Source organism: Acanthochromis polyacanthus, chromosome 1, assembly GCF_021347895.1.
Source record: "Acanthochromis polyacanthus isolate Apoly-LR-REF ecotype Palm Island chromosome 1, KAUST_Apoly_ChrSc, whole genome shotgun sequence".
Taxonomy (NCBI): Eukaryota; Metazoa; Chordata; class Actinopteri; family Pomacentridae; genus Acanthochromis; species Acanthochromis polyacanthus.
In genome coordinates, this window is record NC_067113.1 from 38,695,014 (window position 1) to 38,718,448 (window position 23,435).

Sequence of the window (23,435 nt, forward strand, 5' to 3'; positions counted from 1 at the left end):
CGACTGTAAAGCAGACAGACTGACGGATGATTAATTATTGATTATTAATCAGGAAACAGCTGCCTAATCAACCTTTAAACTGTTTTTCAATCAAACAGCTGATTGTTTGTGAATGGGTCACTTTATCGTAGCAGCTGATCTAAATTAAGAAGACGACAGCGAGGCTCAGATTAGTGGTTTTTTTAGTAATGATCTTTGGTTCTGGTCGTGTTCCAGAGTTCTGAATCCTGTCTTTGTTCTCCCCTTCAGCTGCTTTGGTATAAATGGAAAGTCACATGATGTGCTAATGTTCTCACACGTCCTCCTACGAACACATAAATAAATAAATGAATAAATGAGAACAACAAACCTCCAGAGAGACATCAAAGAAACACGAGACGAGCTTCATCTGAAACAATCTGACGTTACAGCAGAGAAGAAAAACCTTCAAAGCCTCTGAAGAGTTTCTGGAAATCAGCCGTCGTCCTGCAGACTCACAAACACTGAACTCAGAATCACACGACGAGATTCAGAAGATTTCACACTGCAGGAAACACATTTACAGACATTTTCACTTTGAACTGCAGTAACTCCTGAAGGTTGGACTGATGGGAGACTTCCTGAGTTAGGACTGGCTTTAGCTGGATTTCGGGACCGTTTTAGACTGGTTTTGGTCTTGATGTTGGATTGGTTTAGACTGTTTATAGACTTGACTGAGAGCTGATCTAAGAGTAGTTTTGGTTTTGGACTTGACTTTTAACTGGTTTTGCTTTGGTTTTACCCTTGACATTGGTCTGGTGTCAGACTGGTTTTGGACTCATTTCTGACTTGACTTTGGACTAGTTTAAAGATAGTTTTGGACTCAGCTTTGGACTTGTTGTAGGTTGGTTTTAGACTTGATCTTGTACTGGATTTCGACTTAAATATGCCTAGTTTAAGAATAGTTTTAGGCTGGTTTTGGTTTGTCTTTAATCTATCTTGATTTTGGGCTGGTTTATGGTTGGTTTTGGACTGGTTTCAGAGTGGTTTTAGACTTAATGCTTATTGGTTGTAGGTTGTTTTTAGACTTGGTTTTGAGCAAGTTTTAGGCTGGTTTGTAGCCTAATTTTGGCTTAGTTTTAACTAGTTTGGACTTGATTTTGGAATTGACTTTGGGCTGGTTTTGCTTTGGTTTTGAACTTGATTTTGAACAGATTTTGGACATGACTTTAGATTGGTTTCGAACTGCTTTTAGACTTGAGTTGGAGCTGGTTTCATACTAGTTTTAGGCTAGTTTTTAGCCTAATTTTGGAATCATTTTTAGCTAGTTTGGACTTGATTTTGGAGTGGTTATTGGCCGGTTTTGGACTGGATTTAGACTGGTTCAACACTTGATTTTAGACTGACTTTGGAATTGACTTTGAACTGCTTTCAGACTTTTTATGGCTGGTTTAAGACTAGTTTCAGGTTGATTTTGGACTTGACTTTAGACTGGATCAGGACTCATTTTAGACCTGATTTTGGCTGCTTTAAGACTAGTTTTGGACCAGTTTTGGAATAGATCTTTAAACCCCTTACAATAACTCAAAATTGGTTCTTAATAAAATACTACAAAATACATACCTGTGTGTTTCATATCTGAATAATGTTTCATTTATATCTTTACATATTTCTTATCTTCTGAACTCTCTGATCTTTGATATTCAGCTGTAGCTCCAGTTAAAAACACAAACAGAATGAACTCTCTAAGACATTTAACTCCAGAAATGTTGGGTTCTTTCCTTGGTCTAAATAAAGACGTGATGTCTAGCCGTGTGCTGTATTTAATACGTGTTATGCAGATGAGCTGGTGATGTTTCAGCCTGCAGGCCATCAGAAAACAAATGAAATGTGTGAGTGGGTCTGTGTGCGTCTCATTAGCATGTGTTCACGTCTCCGGTATAATTATAGATTCTATTATTTAAATGAATGACGGCTTTCACGGCCCAGCAGCAGGACTTTTGTACGAACTGTGGAAATGTTTGTGGCAGATCGTGAAAACAGTTTTTAGCGTGAATTAAATTCTCGGCATGCAGATGTGTGATGAATAATGCATGAAACATACGTTCAGCAGCATCAGCAGCAGCCTGAATGAGGATAAAAGAACGTTTCTGCTGCTTCCTCTCACAAATGCTAATAGCACACGCTTCATTAACATGTGCAGTGTTTGCTCATTATGAAGCCCTGCACACAGAACAATAGCGTGTTCTCCGACAACTCGCCGGCCAGAGGTCACTCCATAATTCACACGCAGCAAGTTCAGACCTGGAGGATGACCAGGAGGTTCCCAGAACCAGATCCACGCATGAAACACAATAAATAGACCAACTGATGTCACGTATTGATTATCTATTGATTTAACAGTTTTAAATACAAAAACACATCCAACTGAAGCTACAGGAGTTTGGATTAATGTTCGGATTGGATTTGGACTGGATTTAAACTTGATGATGGACTGGTTTTAGACTTTTTTTGTACTGGTTTTAGACGTGATATTGGGCTGGTTTTGGTGGTCTTAGTCTTGATTTTGAACTGTTTTTTGGTTTAATATTGGACTGGCTTTGGACCTGATTTTGGATTGGGTTAAGATTGGTTCTGGACTGGTTTTAGATTTGATATTGGGCTGGCGTTTGTCTGGTTTTAGATTTGATATTGGGCTGGTTTTGGACTGGTTCTAGATTTGATATTGGGCTGGTTTTGGACTGGTTTTAGATTTGATATTGGGCTGGCGTTTGTCTGGTTTTGGGCTTGGATTGGTTTGGGACTGGTTTTATATTGGTGTCCGACTTAATCTGGTGCTGGTTTAAGACTGTTGTTACATTGGCAACCTATTACAAAAGAGTCCTATGTTTGGATTCTTTCCCCCTCAGTGCGTTCTAACAGGTTTTACTGTGTCGATGTTTTCCCCTCAGTGTGGACTTAAAGGCAATGCAGTGGCAGGTTTGTACCTTTCAATGTGGTGTAACAGGTCTTTCATAGTTCATATATTCCCTCAGTGTGGTCTGAAAGGTGCTGGTAAGGCTGATATCCTCTTTGGTAATGTCCGAAAGTCAACAATATGGCAGATTTTTCCCTTCAGTACAGTCTGACAGGCACTGCTACATAGTTTTTGCCCTCATTAAAGTTTGACGCTTTGACACATTTGTTCCAGTGTGGTTTGATAGATGCTGATAGGTCGGATTTTCCACTTAACACAGTCTGACAGGCGTTTAAAAGGGCAGATTTCCCCTCAGTGTGGACTTACAGGTGCGACTGTGGCAGGTTTGTGTCCTCAGTTTAGTCTAACAGATTCTGGTGGAAGACTGAGTGATCAGTGAGGTCTGACAGATGCACTGATGACGAAATTTTCCCTCAGTCTGGCCTGACAGGTGTAAAAATGGCACTTCCCCCTTCAGTGGGTCTGAAAGGTGCACATTGTCATTTACTTCCTCAGTGTGGTCTGACAGGCACTACTAAGCAAATTTTCCCTTTCAGTGAGGTTTGCACGGTGCTTCTGTGGGTCAAATTTCCCCTCAGTGAGGTCTGACAGATTCTTTATTGGAGTTTTTGTTCTCGGTATTGTCTGACAGGTGCTCTATTGATCATTTCCCCCCTCATTGTGGTCTGACAGGTGGTGTTAAGGAAGAGTTTTCTTCATTGAGGTCTGACAAGTGCTATATTGGAGTTTTTCCCCTCGGTATTGTCTGACAGGTGCTCTCATGAAAGGTTTTTCTGTAGTGAGGTCTGACTGGAGCTGAAAAGCTGATGTCACCCTAAATAAAGCCTGACAGGAACATCTGTCATGGTTATTCCCCCTCAGCGTGGTCTGACAGGAGTCATTCTTTATCACGCTCGTTTTCAGCGACATAATGAGATTAACTGAGAGCAGAATGTAATTTAACAGAGATCTTTCTGTCTCAACGAGCAGTAATGATGTGTTTAACGTGTTCAGCAGCTGGAGGAGGAAGAAGAGGTGAGGAATAAACACCTGATGGAGGAGGAGGGAGGAGAGGAGGGCTAATGCATCACCGCTGGACGTCAGCCAATCAGAGAGCAGCAGTAAAGAGGGAGGAGGGAGGATGTCGACTCTTTTTATAGAGGAGGAGAAAAAAGTTTGTCAGTTTAGTGGAGAGGAGGCGAGGAGGAAACAGAAACAAAAGGAGGAGAAGAAGAAACACAGAGGAGGAAGTAAAATAAATAAAAACAGGAGGAGGAAGAGGATGGAGGCAGAGAGGACGAAGAGACGACCTGAGATTAATCTGATGAAATAAATAAACCTGATTTAAAGACTGAAGGAGGAGAACCAGGAGGAGAACCAGGAGGAGAAGCTGCTTCTCTAAACAGTGAGTCTGAATTTTTTTTTCTTTTTTACTGTTTCTGCTTTTTAAAGTTGACTTTTTTCACATTTATTCATTAACAGACGACATCAAATACGGCTTCATTTGTCTGTTTATTGATATGATTTCTGAATTTTACATGTTTTGTGACGGGTTTTTCGCCCAAAACTACAGATTTCTTTGCAGTAATAAAATATAAATGACATCAAATTTCAGATAAATTATTATTAAATCAACCCCACAGCAGGGAAAAGCGAAGTGATAAGAAACCATCTATTTATTTGTGTGATTTCTTCATTTTAAAAACACATTTTATGACGTTTTTCATAAAGAGCTGCTGATTTCTGTGCAGCGATAAAATGCAATGAAACCAGACGCCTGGCTTCTGTGAAGATGTTATTTAACTAATTAAAAAAATGAATGAATGAAAGAATGTTAAAGTGTAAATAAATAAAAATAATTAAATAAACAACCAAAATTTGAAAAAATGAATTAATAATCCAATATATACAGTTTTAAATGCATAAATACCAAAATTTAAATAAACAAATATTAATTAAATTAATAAAATGTTAAATAAATAAATACCAAAATATTAATGAATAAGAAATGGCTAAATAAACAACCAAAGTTAAAGTAAATACCTAAAAATAAAAATTAATGAATCGCCAAAATCTAAATAATGAAATAAATAAGTGACTTAATAAAACGTTAAATAGATAAATAAATGCCAAAATTTGAATAAAAATACGAAATAAATAAATGAATAAATAAACAAAATTTAAACAAATTATTGAATAAATTAAAAAATGAAAATAAATAAATAAATATATAGCTAAATAAACAACTTAAGTTAAAATGATTAAACAGAAAACAAAAAATTAAATAAATCAAAAAAAGAGAAAAAATTAAATAAATCAGTAAATAATTGAATGAATAAAATATTAAATAGATGAATAAACACCAAAATTAAAAATAAATAAATTAAACAAACAAATAAATACATTAAAAGATTAAAAGCAATTAAACATATAACTAGAAGTTAAATAAATGAAGAAATTATTGAATTATTAAAAAAATATCAAATGTATAAATAGCTAAATTTTGACAAATTAAAAATGACTAAATAAACAACCAAGATTTAAACGGATAAAAAAATACAAAATAAATTAAATAACCATAATTTAAAGAAAGAAAGAAAAAGAAATAAATTATTAAATAAAGAAATAACGAAATTAATTAAAAAAATATTAAATAAATAAACATCCAAAATTGAATGAATGAATGGATGGATGGATGAATGAATGAATGAATGAATGAATGAATGAATGAATGAATATTGATAAGTACTGGTGATGTTTCACTGATTCTTGCAGATGTAGAAAATCTGGATGCTGCATGAATTCCTTTAAATGTGTTTCAGCCCAGGATTGTTTCATTTATGCTGATAAATGCTGATGCTGCACAGATTTTTTTTAAACAGAATTGATATTATAAAGGGTGTTATAAATGTAAAAAGTCTTTTTTTCTGCACAAAATGTAAAAAAAAAGTTGCTAAAATGACAGAAAGTGGAACAAAGACAGACGAAGGACGACAGGAAACCAAAAAGCAGAACAGATGAGATAGAAAATTGTAAATGAAAAAACAACCAAAATGAAAGAAAACTTACTTCTTATAGCGCCTCCTACAGGTAATTAGAGTCCATTTGCCTGTAAATCAGGCAGGAGGACCCAGAAACTGATAAATGATTAATGGTGTTCCTGTTAATTTGGAACCTCCTAAACAAATCTGTGGAATTAAATAAAGAAATCATGCAGTTTTGGCCGTTAGCTGCCTAGCAACATCGTTCACGCGTCTTAATAAAACACCGTCGTCATGGACGTTTAGTCTGAAGCACCATCCGAACATAAAAGGTGAAGTCCTCCTTCGTTTGTCTGTGATGTCAAGAAGGAGGTTTTTATTTCCTTTCAGAACATGATGGAGGCGCCGAGGTCTCGCTTCAGGTAGCAGGAGTAATAAATCAGAGAAAGAAAAGCATCACACCAGCCAAATAAATAATACAGGTGAGGAGAGGAATAAACCCGAGAGATGGGCCCAAATTACAGCAACAATCGATTGGGAAAGAAATAACAATAACAATTCAGAACTTCCTGCTGTGTTTTTCAGATTCTAAATAATCAGAAAAGACTCAAAACAACCAGAAAGAGACTCAAAACAACCGGAAAGAGACAAAAAACAACCAGAAATAGACTCAAAGCAACCAGAAATGGACTCAAAACAACCAGAAATAGACTCAAAACAACTGGAAAGAGACAAAAAACAACCAGAAATAGACTCAAAACAACCAGAAATAGACTCAAAACAACTGGAAAGAGACACAAAACAACCGGAAATAGACTCAAAACAACCGGAAACAGACACAGAACAACCAGAAATGGACTCAAAACAACCAGAAATAGACTCAAAACAACCGGAAAGAGACTCAAAGCAACCAGAAAGAGACTCAAAACAACCAGAAATAGACTCAAAACAACTGGAAAGAGACACAAAACAACCAGAAAGAGACTCAAAACTACCGGAAAGAGACACAAAACAACCAGAAATAGACACAGAACAACCAGAAATAGACTCAAAACTACCGGAAAGAGACACAAAACAACCAGAAATAGACTCAAAGCAACCAGAAAGAGACACAAAACAACCAGAAATAGACACAAAACAACCAGAAATAGACTCAAAACAACCAGAAAGAGACTCAAAACAACCAGAAAGAGACTCAAAACTACCGGAAAGAGACACAAAACAACCAGAAATAGACTCAAAACAACCAGAAAGAGACTCAAAACTACCGGAAAGAGACACAAAACAACCAGAAATAGACTCAAAACAACCAGAAAGAGACTCAAAACTACCGGAAAGAGACACAAAACAACCAGAAATAGATTCAAAACAACCGGAAAGAGACACAAAACAACCAGAAATAGACACAAAACAACCAGAAATAGACACAGAACAACCAGAAATAGACTCAAAACAACCAGAAATAGACTCAAAACAACCGGAAAGAGACATTGTGATGATTTTCCATGATCTTTGCAGACATATTTTTGAATGGTTCAGAGTAATTTTGACTCTTTTTGAAGTAATATGGCAAATTTTTGAACCAAATTTGAGTTTTTGTCACTATTTCACCTGTTTAGTGGTAATTTTGGTGCTTTTTGTGGTTATTTTGGGTGTTTTTCCTGGCATATTCGAACTTTTTAATGTAGTTTTGGCTCTTCTTGGGGGGATTTTGTGTCTCTTTGTAGTTATTTTGCATGTTTTTTGGGCAAAATTGGAGTTTTTGTCAAAATATCTCTGTTTTGTCTTGGTTTTGGTCCATTTCATGATAAATTTGTTTGTTTTTATGGTGATTTTCCACGATCTTTGCTGGCATATTTGAATATTTCAGGGTAATTTTGACTCTTTTTGGGTAATTTTCCAAGTTTTTTGTGTTGAATTTTTGTCTTTGTTGCCATTTCACCTGTTTTGTGGTAATTTCGGTCATGTTTAGGGGGATTTTGGATGTTTTTCTTGGCATATTTGACCCTTTCAAAGTAGTTTTGGTTCTTTTTGTGGAAATTTTCAATCTTTTTAAATTATTTTAGCTGCAGTTTTTCCCAGAACTCGGATGAGTTTTTTTTCTGGACGGATGAACCTTCATCGATCAAACATGAGCCAGCGTCTGGGCTCGTCCTTTGTCTCCATCAGATGGATCACCGAGCAGACAGATGTGACAGCTGGGCTTATTAATCAACATTAATTTGTGGATTATGGAGTCCTCTCTGTGTCATGTGACGTCCTGACATCATGACCTACTGACCCGGTGTTCAGGCGTCCAGATGTTGAGCAGCTGCAGCTCCGAACACGTCGACATCTCCTCCAGGATTAATGTGAATGCTATAAAACAGTGGAACAGCTCAGTGTTTCTAGAAACGACGTCCATATTGTTCATCAAACAGACTCCAGTTGTGACTCTGAGATGAAACAGAGCGGCATCATGAACCATTACATCATCAGAACTGTGATGTCATTCATTTCTGCTGCTGGATACTGAAAGAAAACTGGAGCGATCTATAAAAGCTGTCTGACTGGACACCATTTGCTCTGATTTAAGCTTCATTCAATAGACTGAGCTGCAGAGTTATTAGAGTAATCACAGTTTGGGCTTTTCACAATAAAATGACCATGGTCAAATGTGACGATTTATAAATTATTCAAAACATTTCCAGAATGACTCAAAACTTGACCAAAAAGCCTCACAACGTGCCAAAAATTACCCATAATTTATCCAACGTGATTGAAAATTTGCCTAAAATGAGTTAAACGTCCAAAACTGACCCCAAAATGCCCAGAATTACTTTAGATTCATCCTGACGAAGGAATCAGAATCAGAAAACCCCGATGACAGCAAAGAAAAGGAAAGCCACCACCTCACCTGGATCAGGGGAACAGGGGCCTCTTCCTGGAGCCAGGTCTGGGGGGCGGAGCTCCTCAGAGAACACCTGGGGCAGATCGGGGTCAGGTGCTTTGAGTAGCAGGCAGTAGGAAGGAGTGGGGGTCTGGTGGTGCAGGCTGGTTCTGGGGATGTGGAACGTCACCTCACTGAGGGGGAAGAACCTGAGTGGTACCGGCTAGATATGGTTGGGCTCACCTCCACTACTGCTCAGCTGCTGCAGGAAGTACCTGATGGACAGCAGTCACATGACCTCTACATCATCATCATCATCATCATCATCACCAGCGTTCCTCCTCTCCAGTAGAAACACCGAAGCTGAGCTCAAACTCCCCCTGATGTAGCTGGTAGAAGATATTGATCAGTATTGATTGGCATTGTCTCACTGTGTTACTGTGTGTGTTTTAGTGTGTTCAGTGTGTGTGTTATCAGCTGATAACGTGTTTATCTGGAGGCTGCAGACTCGCTCGGATCACTGCCTCCGATTCTGTTGATGGGAAACAAACAGAGCTTCTGTCAGCTGATCGTACTATTGATCCGGAGGAGGCGGGGCTTATCGATGAACACATGATTGACAACTGATCTGAGCCACTGCCCGTTGTTTCCCAGCATGCTCTCTGGTCTCTGAGGAGGCAGGAAGCTGATCTATGACCTCATGAGGCCGTTCTATGACACCGTTATTGGAGTCGTTATTGATGGTGGAGGTGAATCATCCCTCTGATATCTGATATTGATCAGACAGACGGCAGCAGGAGGAGATCAGTGACTGGAGTTGGTGTTCCAGAGACGAAATTCATCCAGTAAAAGATTTAAGAACCCGAAGGAACAGCCAATCAGATTCATTTACATGTTTAGAGTTCATCATCGTCAGACCACATACACAGCCAGTGTGTGTGTGTTTCAGATGTTTGTATATTTGTGTGTTTTGTTGTTTGGATGTTTGTGTATTTGGATTGTGTATTTGATGTTTTTTAGTTGTGCGTATATGTGTGTGTGTTTTAGTTGTTTGTATCGTTGTTTATACGGTTGTGTGTATTTAATTGTGTTTGAGTTGTGTGTATGTGTGTGTGTCAGGGTTGCATGTGTGTTTGTGTGTATTTGTGTTTATTTTGTGTGTATTGTTGAATGGATGTTTGTGTATTTAGGTTGTGTGTTTTTATGTGTTTCAGTTGTTTGTATGTGTGTTTGGGTTGTGTATATATTGGTATGTCTGAGTTGTGTATTGTTGTGTTTATATTTATGTGCATTGTCGCATTTATGTATGCGTGTATATATGTGCATGTATGTTTGTGTATCAGTGGTGTATTGTTGTGTTTGTTTGTGTGTTTATGTTGTGTATATGAGTGTGTGTTTGTGTTGTCCTGCTCTGTGGTCGTCATGGTAACACTGAAGCATCACAGGAGGAGAGCAGCTCTGTGATCTGATTGGTTCTGAGAGGAGGCTCTTTAAAACCTGCTTGTCTTCATTACGGAGAAGAGCAGAGAGAACATCACACACATGTAGAGAGCATCACACACATGTAGAGAACATCACACACATGTAGAGAGCATCACACAAATGTAGAGAGCATCACACAAATGTAGAGAGCATCACACACATGTAGAGAGCATCACACACATGTAGAGAGCATCACACACATGTAGAGAACATCACACACATGTAGAGAGCATCACACAAATGTAGAGAGCATCACACACATGTAGAGAGCATCACACACATGTAGAGAACGTCACACATGTAGAGAGCGTCACACATGTAGAGAACGTCACACACATGTAGAGAACATCACACACATGTAGAGAACATCACACACATGTAGAGAACATCACACACATGTAGAGAACATCACACATGTAGAGAACATCACACATGTAGAGAACATCACACACATGTAGAGAGCATCACACACATGTAGAGAGCATCACACACATGTAGAGAGCATCACACACATGTAGAGAACGTCACACACATGTAGAGAGCGTCACACATGTAGAGAGCGTCACACACACGTAGAGAGCGTCACACACACGTAGAGAACGTCACACACACGTAGAGAACGTCACACACACGTAGAGAACGTCACACACACGTAGAGAACGTCACACACACGTAGAGAACGTCACACACACGTAGAGAGCATCACACACGTAGAGAGCATCACACACGTAGAGAGCATCACACACGTAGAGAGCATCACACATGTAGAGATCACACACAGAGAACACATAGAACTATCAAAACCAGAAAATAACATTTATACCACCAGAACCAGTACATAGCAGAACCATGAGAACCAGGAAATCCACATAGAACACAACCAGTAGAACCAGCACACAACAGAACCAAAAAAAGTAGAACCACAAGAACCATCATGGAGTAGAACTGGTAGAACCAGCAGAACCATGTGGACCAGCACAGAGAAGAACCACAGCATAGTAGAACCAGTAAAAAATAGTAGAACCAGCAGAACTATGGAAACAGTGGAACCAGCAGAACCAGCACAGAATAGAACCAGTAGAACACACAGAACAAACAGGCTTTCTATTTGTTGGTGGTGTTGACATTCAGAACAAACCAACCAGCCGAAGTGAAGATGAACGAAGAGAACCACCTGGAGAACCAAAACAGAACCAGTCCAGCTGCTGACACTGAAACACACCTGAGCCAGCACCTGGGACAGGTAGCAGCAAGGTGAGTACAAATACTCTGAATACCCAGTAGAGATACTCAGAGCAGAACCAGCGTCTCCATGGTAACTGTTCTGTCCAGATGTTGAGTGGCGTCCAGCTGCTGTGTTCGGGGCCTTCATCATGGACAATGTGACACCTGGCAGCCCTCCAGGTGAGTCGGAGCTGAAGGACTATAACTACCTGGCCCTGGTCCTCGGCGTGCCCCTCATCCTGGTCATCATCCTGGGGAATGTCCTGGTGTGTCTGAGCGTGCTCACTGAGCGCTCCCTGAAGACCGCCACCAACTACTTCATCATCAGCCTGGCGGTCGCCGACCTGCTGCTGGCCGTGTTGGTGCTGCCGCTCTACGTCTACTCCGAGGTCAGTGAGACAGGTGTTAGTGAGACAGGTGTGTCTGAATTCAGGGAGACAGCTGATGTGATGCATTGACTCCTATGATCATGTGACTTTCTCTCTGTTTAGTTCCTGGGAGGTGTCTGGACTTTGAGCACCTCCATCTGCGACGCTCTGATGACGATGGACGTGATGCTGTGTACGGCCTCCATCTTGAACCTGTGTGCGATCAGTGTGGACAGGTGAGTTCACCTGTACATTTCAGTCATACACTCAGACATTCTGTTAATGTTCCCAACACTCCTTCCTGCAGCAGATAACAGGCCTGATTAGCAGAGAAGCTAATTAACATTTCCAAATGATATGACTTCTGGTTTGACCTGAACGCATCTCAGGACCAAACATTTCCTCCTCAGTTCATTAAAGAGTCTTTAAAGACGAGCGTCACCTGATTACACCTGTCTGAGAAGGTTAATGAAGAACAGGAACTCTGAAGGTCACCGTGAAGTTGGCGAAGTGGAGAAAAGACAAATCGTCGGCGTCGTGTCGGGCTGTTAACACCTCGTTAGTGAGACACCAGATGATTATGTTCAGGTTCTTACATGTGACAGCTGCTGATGAAGACAGCTGCAGCTTCAAAGTGTTGAGAAAATGGAATGAAACAAGTCTGGAGTCAAACATGGCTGTTACGATCCAACCTCTAGGGGTTGGCTGGACGCAACAGAATAACCAGATGGTATCGGTTAGGTGAAGGGATTTATTGATTAGTGGCAAAAAGGAACATAAAAGTGACAATAAACACAAGACAGGTGAGTGTTGCTAAATCAAAGAATGGAATAAAACAAAACGAAGGCTAACAGAGTTCCCAAATTATCTAAACCCAAAACAAATCAACTGAACTCCCTAGCCAAACACAACTACATCAGCAACACCCACCACCAGGAACAAAAACTAATACAAAGCGTGTACAAAACGAACTAAGCAAAACTGGTGCCCCTGAACACGTACACATACTGAACACACAGTTCACGAATACTCAAAGTACTGAACGGCTTCTTCACACTGTGAATGGGACCCTCAGTCTCCACTGAGACTCAGGGCTCCACACCAAATCCACAGCCGCCAACAGAAGGTCGAATTTGTCCGTAGCACCCACCACAAGTGCTTACAAACCGAAGGACCACACAGAACAACAATACACAGAGGCACCAGGGTGGACTGGTCATAAACACCAGCCACATGGACTAATAACTTGGTGGCAGATATATAGTCTGCAGGTGTGGTGCTGGCCGCATCTGATTGGATGACGGTGGAAAGGAGCTGGAAGGTGGCCCAATCAGGACGGTCGGGAGGTGGGGAGAACAAGGTTGCAGTGCAGGTCGTTAACTGATGAGTCGTTGTTGGCATGGCTCACAGCTGGGGTTCCTGGAGAGACTCTGGAAACAGCCACAGCTGAACCCACACTTGCAATTTTCCTCCACACAAAGGCCCTAAAAAGACACCACCTCAGGAATCAGACGGCACACCAATACCGTAACAGTGGCAGAGACTCAGGCGACAAAAGTATTTTTACTAGAAGGTGCTACAGTCTAAATTTAAAGCCAACAGATGTAGCAGGGCTGATCTGTTAACACAACTTTAGAAAAGTGAAACAAACTCCTGTCATCCAAACACTGTAGGATTAGAGGGTAAATGTAGCGTTAGAGGGTAAATGTGGAATTAGAGGGTAAATGTAGTATTAGAGGGTAAATGTAGTGTTACAGGGTAAATGTAGCGTTAGAGGGTAAATGTGGAATTAGAGGGTAAATGTAGTATTAGAGGGTAAATGCAATATTAGAGGGTAAATGTAGTGTTAGAGGGTAAATGTAATGTTAGAGGGTAAATGTAGTGTTAGAGGGTAAATGTGGAATTAGAGGGCAAATGTAGCTTTCGAGGGCAAATGTAGCGTTAGAGGGTAAATGTAGCGTTAGAGGGTAAATGCAATATTAGAGGGTAAATGTGGAATTAGAGGGTAAATGTAGTGTTAGAGGGTAAATGTGGAATTAGAGGGTAAATGTAGTGTTAGAGGGAAAATGTGGAATTAGAGGGTAAATGTAGTGTTAGAGGGTAAATGCAATATTAGAGGGTAAATGTGGAATTAGAGGGTAAATGTAGTGTTAGAGGGTAAAAGTGGAATTAGAGGGTAAATGTAGTGTTAGAGGGTAAATGTGGAATTAGAGGGTAAATGTAGTGTTAGAGGGAAAATGTGGAATTAGAGGGTAAATGTAGCGTTAGAGGGTAAATGCAATATTAGAGGGTAAATGTGGAATTAGAGGGTAAATGTAGTGTTAGAGGGTAAATGTGGAATTAGAGGGTAAATGTAGTGTTAGAGGGTAAATGTAGCGTTAGAGGGTAAATGTGGAATTAGAGGGTAAATGTAGTGTTAGAGGGTAAATGTGGAATTAGAGGGTAAATGTAGTGTTAGAGGGTAAATGTAGCGTTAGAGGGTAAATGTAGTATTGGAGGGTAAATGTAGCGTTAGAGGGCAAATGTAGCGTCAGAGGGTAAATATAGCATTAAAGGGTAAATGTAGCTTAAGAGGGTAAATGTAGCGTTAGAGGGTAAATATAGCATTAAAGGGTAAATGTAGCGTAAGAGGGTAAATGTAGCGTTAGAGGGCAAATGTAGCGTCAGAGGGTAAATATAGCATTAAAGGGTAAATGTAGCGTTAGAGGGTAAATGTAGCGTTAGAGGGCAAATGTAGCGTCAGAGGGTAAATATAGCATTAAAGGGTAAATGTAGCGTAAGAGGGTAAATGTAGCGTTAGAGGGTAAATATAGCATTAAAGGGTAAATGTAGCGTAAGAGGGTAAATGTAGCGTTAGAGGGTAAATGTAGCGTTAGAGGGTAAATATAGCATTAAAGGGTAAATGTAGTGTTAGAGGGTAAATGTGGAATTAGAGGGTAAATGTAGTGTTAGAGGGTAAATGTAGCGTTAGAGGGTAAATGTAGTATTGGAGGGTAAATGTAGCGTAAGAGGGTAAATGTAGCGTTAGAGGGCAAATGTAGCGTTAGAGGGTAAATATAGCATTAAAGGGTAAATGTAGCGTAAGAGGGTAAATGTAGCGTTAGAGGGTAAATGTAGCGTTAGAGGGTTGCATGTACTGACACTCCTCAAGTTCCAAAACATGGAGAAAACCTGTTTTCTCTCCATGATGTCAGTAAATGTAGATCAGCTGTAGTTCCTGGTTGTTCCACCAGGTGGAGCCTCTTCCTGTTTAATCCTGTAAAGACCAGAGGAGGCATCACTCAGACTACAGTTAAAGCAGAGAGCACTGTGGGGGTTTAGCTAGCAAAGGGCACCATGACAAAGACTTCAGTGTCAGTTAATGATCTCCAACCAGAACTCGTGTTTAATCCAAGCTGTAAACTTACAGCACCATCCTGACCAGAAGTCTGTTTATGTTGCAGGTACATCGCTGTGGTGGTTCCCCTCAAGTACAACAGGAACCAGTTCAGTGTCCGTCAGCTGGCTCTCATCACGGCCACCTGGGTTCTGTCTCTGGGCGTGGCCAGTCCTGTCATCTTTGGTCTGAACCAGGTTCCGGGTCGTGATCCCAGCGTGTGCAAACTAGAGAACGACCAGTTCGTGGTGTACTCATCGGTGTGCTCCTTCTTCGTGCCTTGTCCTGTCATGCTCATCCTGTACTACTGGATGTTCCGAGGCCTGCGGCGCTGGAGTGGTCGGAGCCGGTCACAGGCGGGTCGGGTCGGACGTCCGGCTCTGTCCCTGCGTTTGCGCTCAGCTCTGCAGCGAGCGAAAGCCACGACCACCGGCAGTCGAGAAAAGGTGGTGTACGTGGCACCCAGCGGGCTCAGCCCCACCTCCCCGTCCACCGTCTCCATGGCGACGCCCTCCGCTACCCCGGTAACGGAGGAGAACCAAGACGAGGCGGCAGCGGCACCAGAGAGCGACCCGATGACGACCCAGATGGACAGCGTGTCGGACGGAGAACCAACGGAGAGGAGAGAGGGAAGCAGCCGCAGGGAGAACGGCCTGAAGAGCAACGCTGCCAAGAGAGGACGACGGAACAGCAAGAGCAGCCGGGTCAGCGGCCGAGAACGCAAGGCCATGAAGGTTCTACCGGTCGTAGTCGGTGAGTAACACATCCAAAACCAGAAAGAAAAGGTTCTACCTGAAAATGCCGAAAACCATGTGTAGTTCCACAAAAAACATTTTTATAGGTGGTTCTTGAAACAACCCTCAAAGTTTCTTAGAATAGAACCACCAAAAACATGTTCCTTTACACACCAAATGTGGTTCTTCAAAGAACTTAAGCAAAAATAGCTTTTCTGAGAAACCACTTCTTCAAACTGTTCTTTAAATAACCCTCAAAGGTACCTTAAAGGACCACCAAAAAACAGTTCCGTGAGGTACCCTACTCAAAGGTGCTCCACAGAACAATACGTTTCTTAAGGCACCAAGGTTCTTTCAAGAACCCCTAAATGAGCCTCAAAGAACCATCCAACCACCAAGTTCCGTAGACTCTGTAAATGGTGCTTCAAAACCTTTATTACCTTTTAGTTTTTTTTATATTACTGTCTAGAATAAGCCTTTCTTCAAGTGGTTCTTTAAGGAACCAAATTTACATAAAATACTTCTAAATATACTTTTCATCATCTTATAATGTTTAATAACTGACAGATAATTTCATTAATTTTACACGTCTAAATATCCTTCATTTAACTTTACAAACACAAAAATACACATTTTCATAGAACATTACAGCTAGAAAATGAAATAATTATGAATAATAATAATAATAATGAATCTTATTTCTATAGCATGTTTTAAAACTGCTTCACAAAGCATTAAATAAAGAATAAAAGAAATAAAACATCAGTAAAAACAACAACAGAACATTCTGTATGGAAAAACTAAACTGATGAAAACATTTTGGTCGCTGTGTCTGTGAAAACACTAAAACAGACAAATGATCACGAACAAATTCATCATTCAGGCTGAAATTGAAGGTTCCTCGTCATCTACTATGAAGTCATTACAGACAGTTAATGGTGTGGAACGTCAGGAAGGAGTAGAACGTGATGGAGATGAAAGCCCATCGCTGCCGTTTAACGAGCGCCTCTCAGCTGGACGTCTCCACAAACTGTTTCTGGTGTTTTACTGTAACTGGGAGGGAAGCTGTGATGCTCCAGTAAAAATAGAACGTTCTTCTATCATCTCCTTGGAAACGGCTTCAGTTCTCAGCAGCAGCTTTGCACCCGACGGTGTTTAGACACAAACCGCAGAACAAAGACGCTGTAATGGGCCCAGATCCACAAAAAAACACCGGATATGAGCCGAAGACCTTCAGAAATATCTGAGGATCAACAGCTGAAGGAGTTTACATGTAAACACAGGTTGTTGACGGATTCCTACAATAGAACCGTCAAAACAGGGTTCCTTCAAGCACCAAAAGTGGTTCTCCAGAGAACAAAAACATCTTCTCTGAGAAACTGTTCTTTGGACAACTCTCAAAGGTAGAACAATGAATAGTTCCTTGAGGCACCCTACTTAAAAATGTTCCAAAGAACGTCAGCAAAAAAAAAAAAAAAACTCCTTAAGGCACTAAAGTCCTTTGGAGAACCCCCAAATGAGCCTCAAAGAACCATCCAAAAATGGTTCAGTAGACACTGTAAATGGTGCTCCAAAGAAGTTTATTGCTTTATAATTTTTATAAAATTACTTTCTAAAACAAGCATGTCCTCAAGTGGTTCTTTAAGGAACCAAATATTCAGACGGTTCTCCAAAGACGTTTATCAAAAATAGGTTCTGTGAGAAACCAGTTCTTCAAATTGAAGCAATTTTTTTTGTGAAAGTCCTTGGTAGCACCGTTTATGCTGTGGCTCTTTAAGGGGTTCTTTGAAGAACCGTTTAAAGAATAGTTCCTTCATGAACTTATTTTTGCTAAATGTCTTTGGATCCTACGTTTTTTGGAGCAGTTTTGATGCATCTGTTGGAAGGAACCTTCTTTAAATGGCTCCTCAAAGAACCTAAAAGAAGCATTTTTGATGGTTCTGTGAGGGAAATTTGGGGATTTTTAAGGAACCAACTCAAGCGCTGCAGTAAAGAACCTACTATTGCTTAGCTTCATTGGATTCATGGTGCCCAAACCAACCATTTCTTGATGGTACTTTGAGACACCTTTAGGGATCCCTGAAAGAACCTGTTTTTTGTAAAAGTTCTTCAGAGCACAATTCATGGTACAAATTTATGGCGCCTCAAGGAAACTTTTTTGTGTGTTTCTTTGCAGCACCATCGGTTCTTTTTTAAAAAAAAAGTGTTGAAAGAAATGGTTTCTTAAAGAACCTATTTTTGATAAACTTCTTTGGAACGTGAGCTGTGTTTCGTAAAGGGATAGTAAGGGTTTTTTGAAGAGCCATTCAAAGAAATGGTTCCTTCAAGAATCTAGTTTGGCTAAATCTTTGTGGAGCACCATGTATGGTGCCTGAAGGAAAACTTTTTTGATGGTTCTTCAAGGGCCTTGTACGGATTCCTTAAAGGACCTATTTTAGAGGTCTGTGGACCACATGTATGGATCCTCTAGGAAACATCTTCTGATCGTTCTTTGAGGTACCTTTGGGGTTCTCTTGGAGACCATTTGAAGAACCTTTAGCTAACGTCTTCCTGTCTCCGTGTCTCAGGTGTGTTCCTGGCCTGTTGGACGCCATTCTTCGTCGTCCACGTCACCAAGGTGTCCTGTGGGTCATGTGACATCGGCCCCACTCTCATCTCCGTGGTAACGTGGCTCGGCTACGTCAACAGCGCCGTCAACCCGATCATCTACACGGCCTTCAACGCCGAGTTCAGGAACGTCTTTCACAAGCTGCTCTGCTGCCGGACATGAGAACGGCCGGAGGTTGGCGATCTGCCGTGGAATGTTCCAGAAACACTCGGAGACCCGTTCCGCAGATTGTTCTCCGGCAGGACGAAGGTTCCTGACCAAAGCCTTAGTTTAGATCTCAGCTGGACTGAACTCTTATCTGGAGGGTTTGTGAGTTTTCTTTGTCAGACTAAATCTTTGGGCCCAGAGGCATAAAACATGTGAACACGTGCAGAACCGTAAACGGTCTTTGATATCTGAGTATTTTTATGTTTTTAAAGATTTACCTGGTGATTATTCTGATGATGTGAGTATTTTTTGTGACTGAATGTTTCCAGCAGAGTTTAGTGGTGAAGGAAATGTTTGTGGTATTTTTATCTGTGAAGTGACGACATGTAGCTGAACAACAACCTTCTGTGTCAAAGACAGAAAAATAATAAAGACGTTTAAGAAATGATTCGTGATTTTTCAGAAAAACTGAACTTTATCTGCAAAATTCATAATCAACTTCATAAATATTACTGGGAATGTCCTGATTTGACTCCAACTTTAGTACTCAAGGGTAAATATACTATTAGAGATTTACCCTCGAGCACTACATTTACCCTCTAAAACTACATTTACCCTCTCACACTACATTTACCCTCTAATACTACATTTACCCTCTAAAACTACATTTACCCTCTCACACTACATTTACCCTCTAAAACTACATTTACCCTCTCACACTACATTTACCCTCTAATACTACATTTACCCTCTAACACTACATTTACCCTCTAACACTACATTTACCCTCTAACACTACATTTACCCTCGAGTACTACATTTACCCTCTAACACTACATTTACCCTCTAATACTACATTTACCCTCTAAAACTACATTTACCCTCTCACACTACATTTACCCTCTAATACTACATTTACCCTCTAAAACTACATTTACCCTCTAACACTACATTTACCCTGTAACACTACATTTACCCTCTAACACTACATTTACCCTCTAGCACTACATTTACCCTCTAACACTACATTTACCCTCTAACACTACATTTACCCTCGAGTACTACATTTACCCTCTCACACTACATTTACCCTCTAATACTACATTTACCCTCTAAAACTACATTTACCCTCTAACACTACATTTACCCTCTAACACTACATTTACCCTGTAACACTACATTTACCCTCTAACACTACATTTACCCTCTAAAACTACATTTACCCTCTAACACTACATTTACCCTGTAACACTACATTTACCCTCTAACACTACATTTACCCTCTAGCACTACATTTACCCTCTAACACTACATTTACCCTCTAACACTACATTTACCCTCGAGTACTACATTTACCCTCTCACACTACATTTACCCTCTAATACTACATTTACCCTCTAAAACTACATTTACCCTCTAACACTACATTTACCCTGTAACACTACATTTACCCTCTAACACTACATTTACCCTCTAACACTACATTTACCCTCTCACACTACATTTACCCTCTAACACTACATTTACCCTGTAACACTACATTTACCCTCTAACACTACATTTACCCTCTAACACTACATTTACCCTCTCACACTACATTTACCCTCTAATACTACATTTACCCTCTAAAACTACATTTACCCTCTAACACTACATTTACCCTCTAACACTACATTTACCCTGTAACACTACATTTACCCTCTAACACTACATTTACCCTCGAGTACTACATTTACCCTCTAACACTACATTTACCCTCTAACACTACATTTACCCTCTAACACTACATTTACCCTCTAACACTACATTTACCCTCTAATATCACATTTACTGTGGTTCAGTCTGAACCAAATGTTTTCCAGCCTTCCTCTCTCCTCAGATCTCGGAATCTTCGTCGTCCTGCAGGTGAAACCGATTCTTTGTTCCACACTAATGACACATCTCTGAGGGGGTGGAGCTCCAGCCCACCTGTCACTCACCTGCAGGACAGAAACCCGAGTGGATTCATCACTGTGTGAAGTGGAGCGGCGTCATCCTCCCCTCTGTGAGCCCAAACCGCCATGGAAACCACAGGTTGCCACGGTAATGGAGGGCACATGCATCCTCCAGCTGCAACATGTAATAAACATACGTGTTCAAAACTGCACCCAGAAAAAAAATGAGGATTTAGTGTTACATCCAGTTTATTCAACAAACCTGCAGACCAGCACATGTACCAACCCAGTACTTTGCGGCTCACACACACACACCAGATTGCTTTACGGCTGACGTCACGTTGTCGTGACGCGCCTATAAGCTGTATGCTATATTTAGTTTGTATGTTAATGTTGGGTTTGGTTCCAGTGATTTAAAAAAGAAAAGAGAGAAATATAGTTTGACTTAAAAATAAACAGAATGTTTAATTTTAGTCGATATTAATAATTACTGACCAACTTTCATTTTCTCTAAATTAAACAACAATGAAAAAACTCACTCAAATACATAAATGTACACAGAAATAGAAATAAATAAGAATAAAGGAAGGATCTCACCTGGGCACACTTTCAGTTAAAAAGTGGACCGTCCTTAAAAACCTTTGAAGGTTCCTAAAAGAACCAACTGGTTCTTTAGACAAGCTATTTTGACCAAAGCCCCTCAAAGCACAATTTATGGTTCTAAAAGAAGCACTTTTTGGTAGTTCTTTATGGTACATTTGTGGATTTTTAAGGAACTGACCCAAGAAACAGAATCTATTTCTGGTAAGGTTCTGTGGAGAACCATTTATGGCGCCTCAAGGAAACATTTTCTAACGCTTCTTTGAGGCATTTATAAATAAGAACCTGTTTTTACTAAAGTTATTTGTAAAAAAGAACCTGCTTTTGCTTAGGTTCTTTGGAGCACCAAAGGAACCATTTCCTGGTTCTTCAAGACATCTTCAGAGATTCCTTAATGAACATATTTTTGTGAAAATTACCTGGAGTATCATTTATGGTGTGAGAAGAACCATTTTCTGGTGGTTCACTGAGGAACTTGTTCAGGTTTCTGAAGGAATCTATTTTTACTGAAGTTCTTTGGAGAACCATTTATGCTCAAAAGTGTGCTGTTGTTTAAAAGATGGTTTGAGGAACCTTCAGTGGTTCCTGAAAGAACCATTTAAAGATGATTAAAAGATGCTTACTAAAGTTCACTGGAGTGATTGTTCTGGTGCCTCCAGGAAACATTTTCTGATGGTTCTTTAAGGCATCTTTGGGGATTCTCCAAGAAATAATTTGAAAAAATGGTTCCTTTAAGAACCTTTTGCTTTTGTGGAACTTTAAATGGTTCTTGTGCAGCACCAGTGCGCCTTTATTCCAGACGCTCAGTGAAGTTCTCTGCTTTATTAAACTTGTTCTATGTTATTTACGTCTCTTCTCTGGTCGACTAAACTTGTTCCTACTTTAAATCTTCTCGTGTGTTCTTGAACTTTTTTCTCGGCTCCGTGGCAGGAACATCATTATCGGTCCACAAATAGTTTCCACACTCAGTCAGCACCTCTGAGATGTTAAAAATACTGCCAGCGCTCCGTCAGGATGAAGAACAAAGACGAGTTCCACACAGAGTGGGCTGATACCATCAGACATTAGGAGACCTCATTAGGGTTGTCATGGAAACAGCTTGTCCCTGGTAGAACGTCTGTCAATCCTTAGAACGTCAAACATTCTCTGACTGACAGCAAACACTCCAATGAGATTTTATGAATGATTCGTCCACAGTTCTGTGACTCCACTGTAGAACTCATCTGAGTCAAAGTCTAATCTATAAAACGATCCAAAGACAGTGTAGAAGTACTTTATAGGGTTCTTTAAAGTATTTAAGGTTCTTGATTGATAAAACATCATAAAACTGTGAGAAAAGTCTGTCACAGTTTCCAGAATCCAAAGCTGGCATCTTACAACATGTTGTTCTGTCACCAGAAGTCCAGAACCCAAAATATTAAACTGGTTCTAACAGAAGGAACCAAATTCTTACTTTTTTTGATTAAGGATGGCCTAAATGATTATCAAGTTCTGTTAGAAAAATATTATTAAAATTACTAGTTGGGTTCACAAGAACGATCTAGAAAATTGTTCCTTCACGAAACTATTCTTCACAAAGTTCTTGTTTCCATTTATGGAACCACTGAACAAAGGGTTTCTTCAAGAACCTATCACTCCTCACATTCTTTGGAGCACCATTTATGGTGCCTAAAGGAATCTTGTCTTTTAAAAAGTTCTTTTTGGCACGTTTGGGGATTCTTTAAAGAATTTTCTGAACAAATGGTTCCCAAAAGAACCTATTTTTGCTAAAGTTCTTTGGAGGGTTATTTAAGGTGCTTAAAGAAACTATTTTGTATGATTCCTTGTAGAACCTTTGAGGGGTCTTTGAATAATTGTCTGAATAAATGGTTACCAAAATAACCTATTATTGCTGAAGTTCTTTGGAGCGCCATTTATGACTCATAAAGAAACCGTTTTGATGTATTTTTTGTAGAACCTTTGGGTTCCTCTCAGATGTACGTCGTCGTGGATAAAAGCGTCTACCAAAAGAAACTCTGGAATTGTTGAAGAACTGTTTGAATTAAAGGTTACACAAAGAACCCATTTTTGCTAAAGTTCTTTGGAGCACCTTTTAAGCTGCCTAAAAAAAACATTTCTTATGGTGCTTTGTAGAATTTCTGGGGGTTCTTTAAAGAATTGTCTGAATAAATTGTTCCTCAAAGAACCTATTTAAAAAG

The 23,435-nt window shown here is 40.0% G+C and overlaps 1 protein-coding gene across 2 annotated transcripts; it reads left to right on the plus strand.

The window, feature by feature from the left end:
* Positions 1-4,078: 4,078 nt before the first annotated feature.
* Positions 4,079-19,151, plus strand: drd4-rs (dopamine receptor D4 related sequence). Of its 2 annotated transcripts, none has more exons than XM_051951183.1 (6): positions 4,079-4,319; positions 11,378-11,500; positions 11,579-11,859; positions 11,962-12,074; positions 15,282-15,967; positions 18,516-19,151. In XM_051951183.1, the coding sequence occupies exons 3-6, from the start codon at positions 11,620-11,622 to the stop codon at positions 18,716-18,718; spliced, it is 1,242 nt and encodes a 413-aa protein (XP_051807143.1). In that variant the 5' UTR covers positions 4,079-4,319; positions 11,378-11,500; positions 11,579-11,619; the 3' UTR covers positions 18,719-19,151. The 2 variants fall into 2 exon arrangements, with proteins under 2 accessions (XP_051807143.1, XP_051807150.1); XM_051951190.1 differs by lacking the exon at positions 4,079-4,319 and adding an exon at positions 5,530-6,377.
* The last annotated feature ends 4,284 nt before the right edge of the window (positions 19,152-23,435 follow it).

What these genes read in the sequence shown, in the direction of transcription:
- drd4-rs (XM_051951183.1), top strand. Translation starts at nt 11,620, where the DNA reads ATGGACAATGTGACACCTGGCAGCCCTCCAGGTGAGTCGGAGCTGAAG. An exon ending in TGTGCGATCAGTGTGGACAG is followed by an intron (nt 12,075 to 15,281) that starts GTGAGTTCACCT and finishes TTTATGTTGCAG; the next exon opens with GTACATCGCTGTGGTGGTTC. An exon ending in GGTTCTACCGGTCGTAGTCG is followed by an intron (nt 15,968 to 18,515) that starts GTGAGTAACACA and finishes TCCGTGTCTCAG; the next exon opens with GTGTGTTCCTGGCCTGTTGG.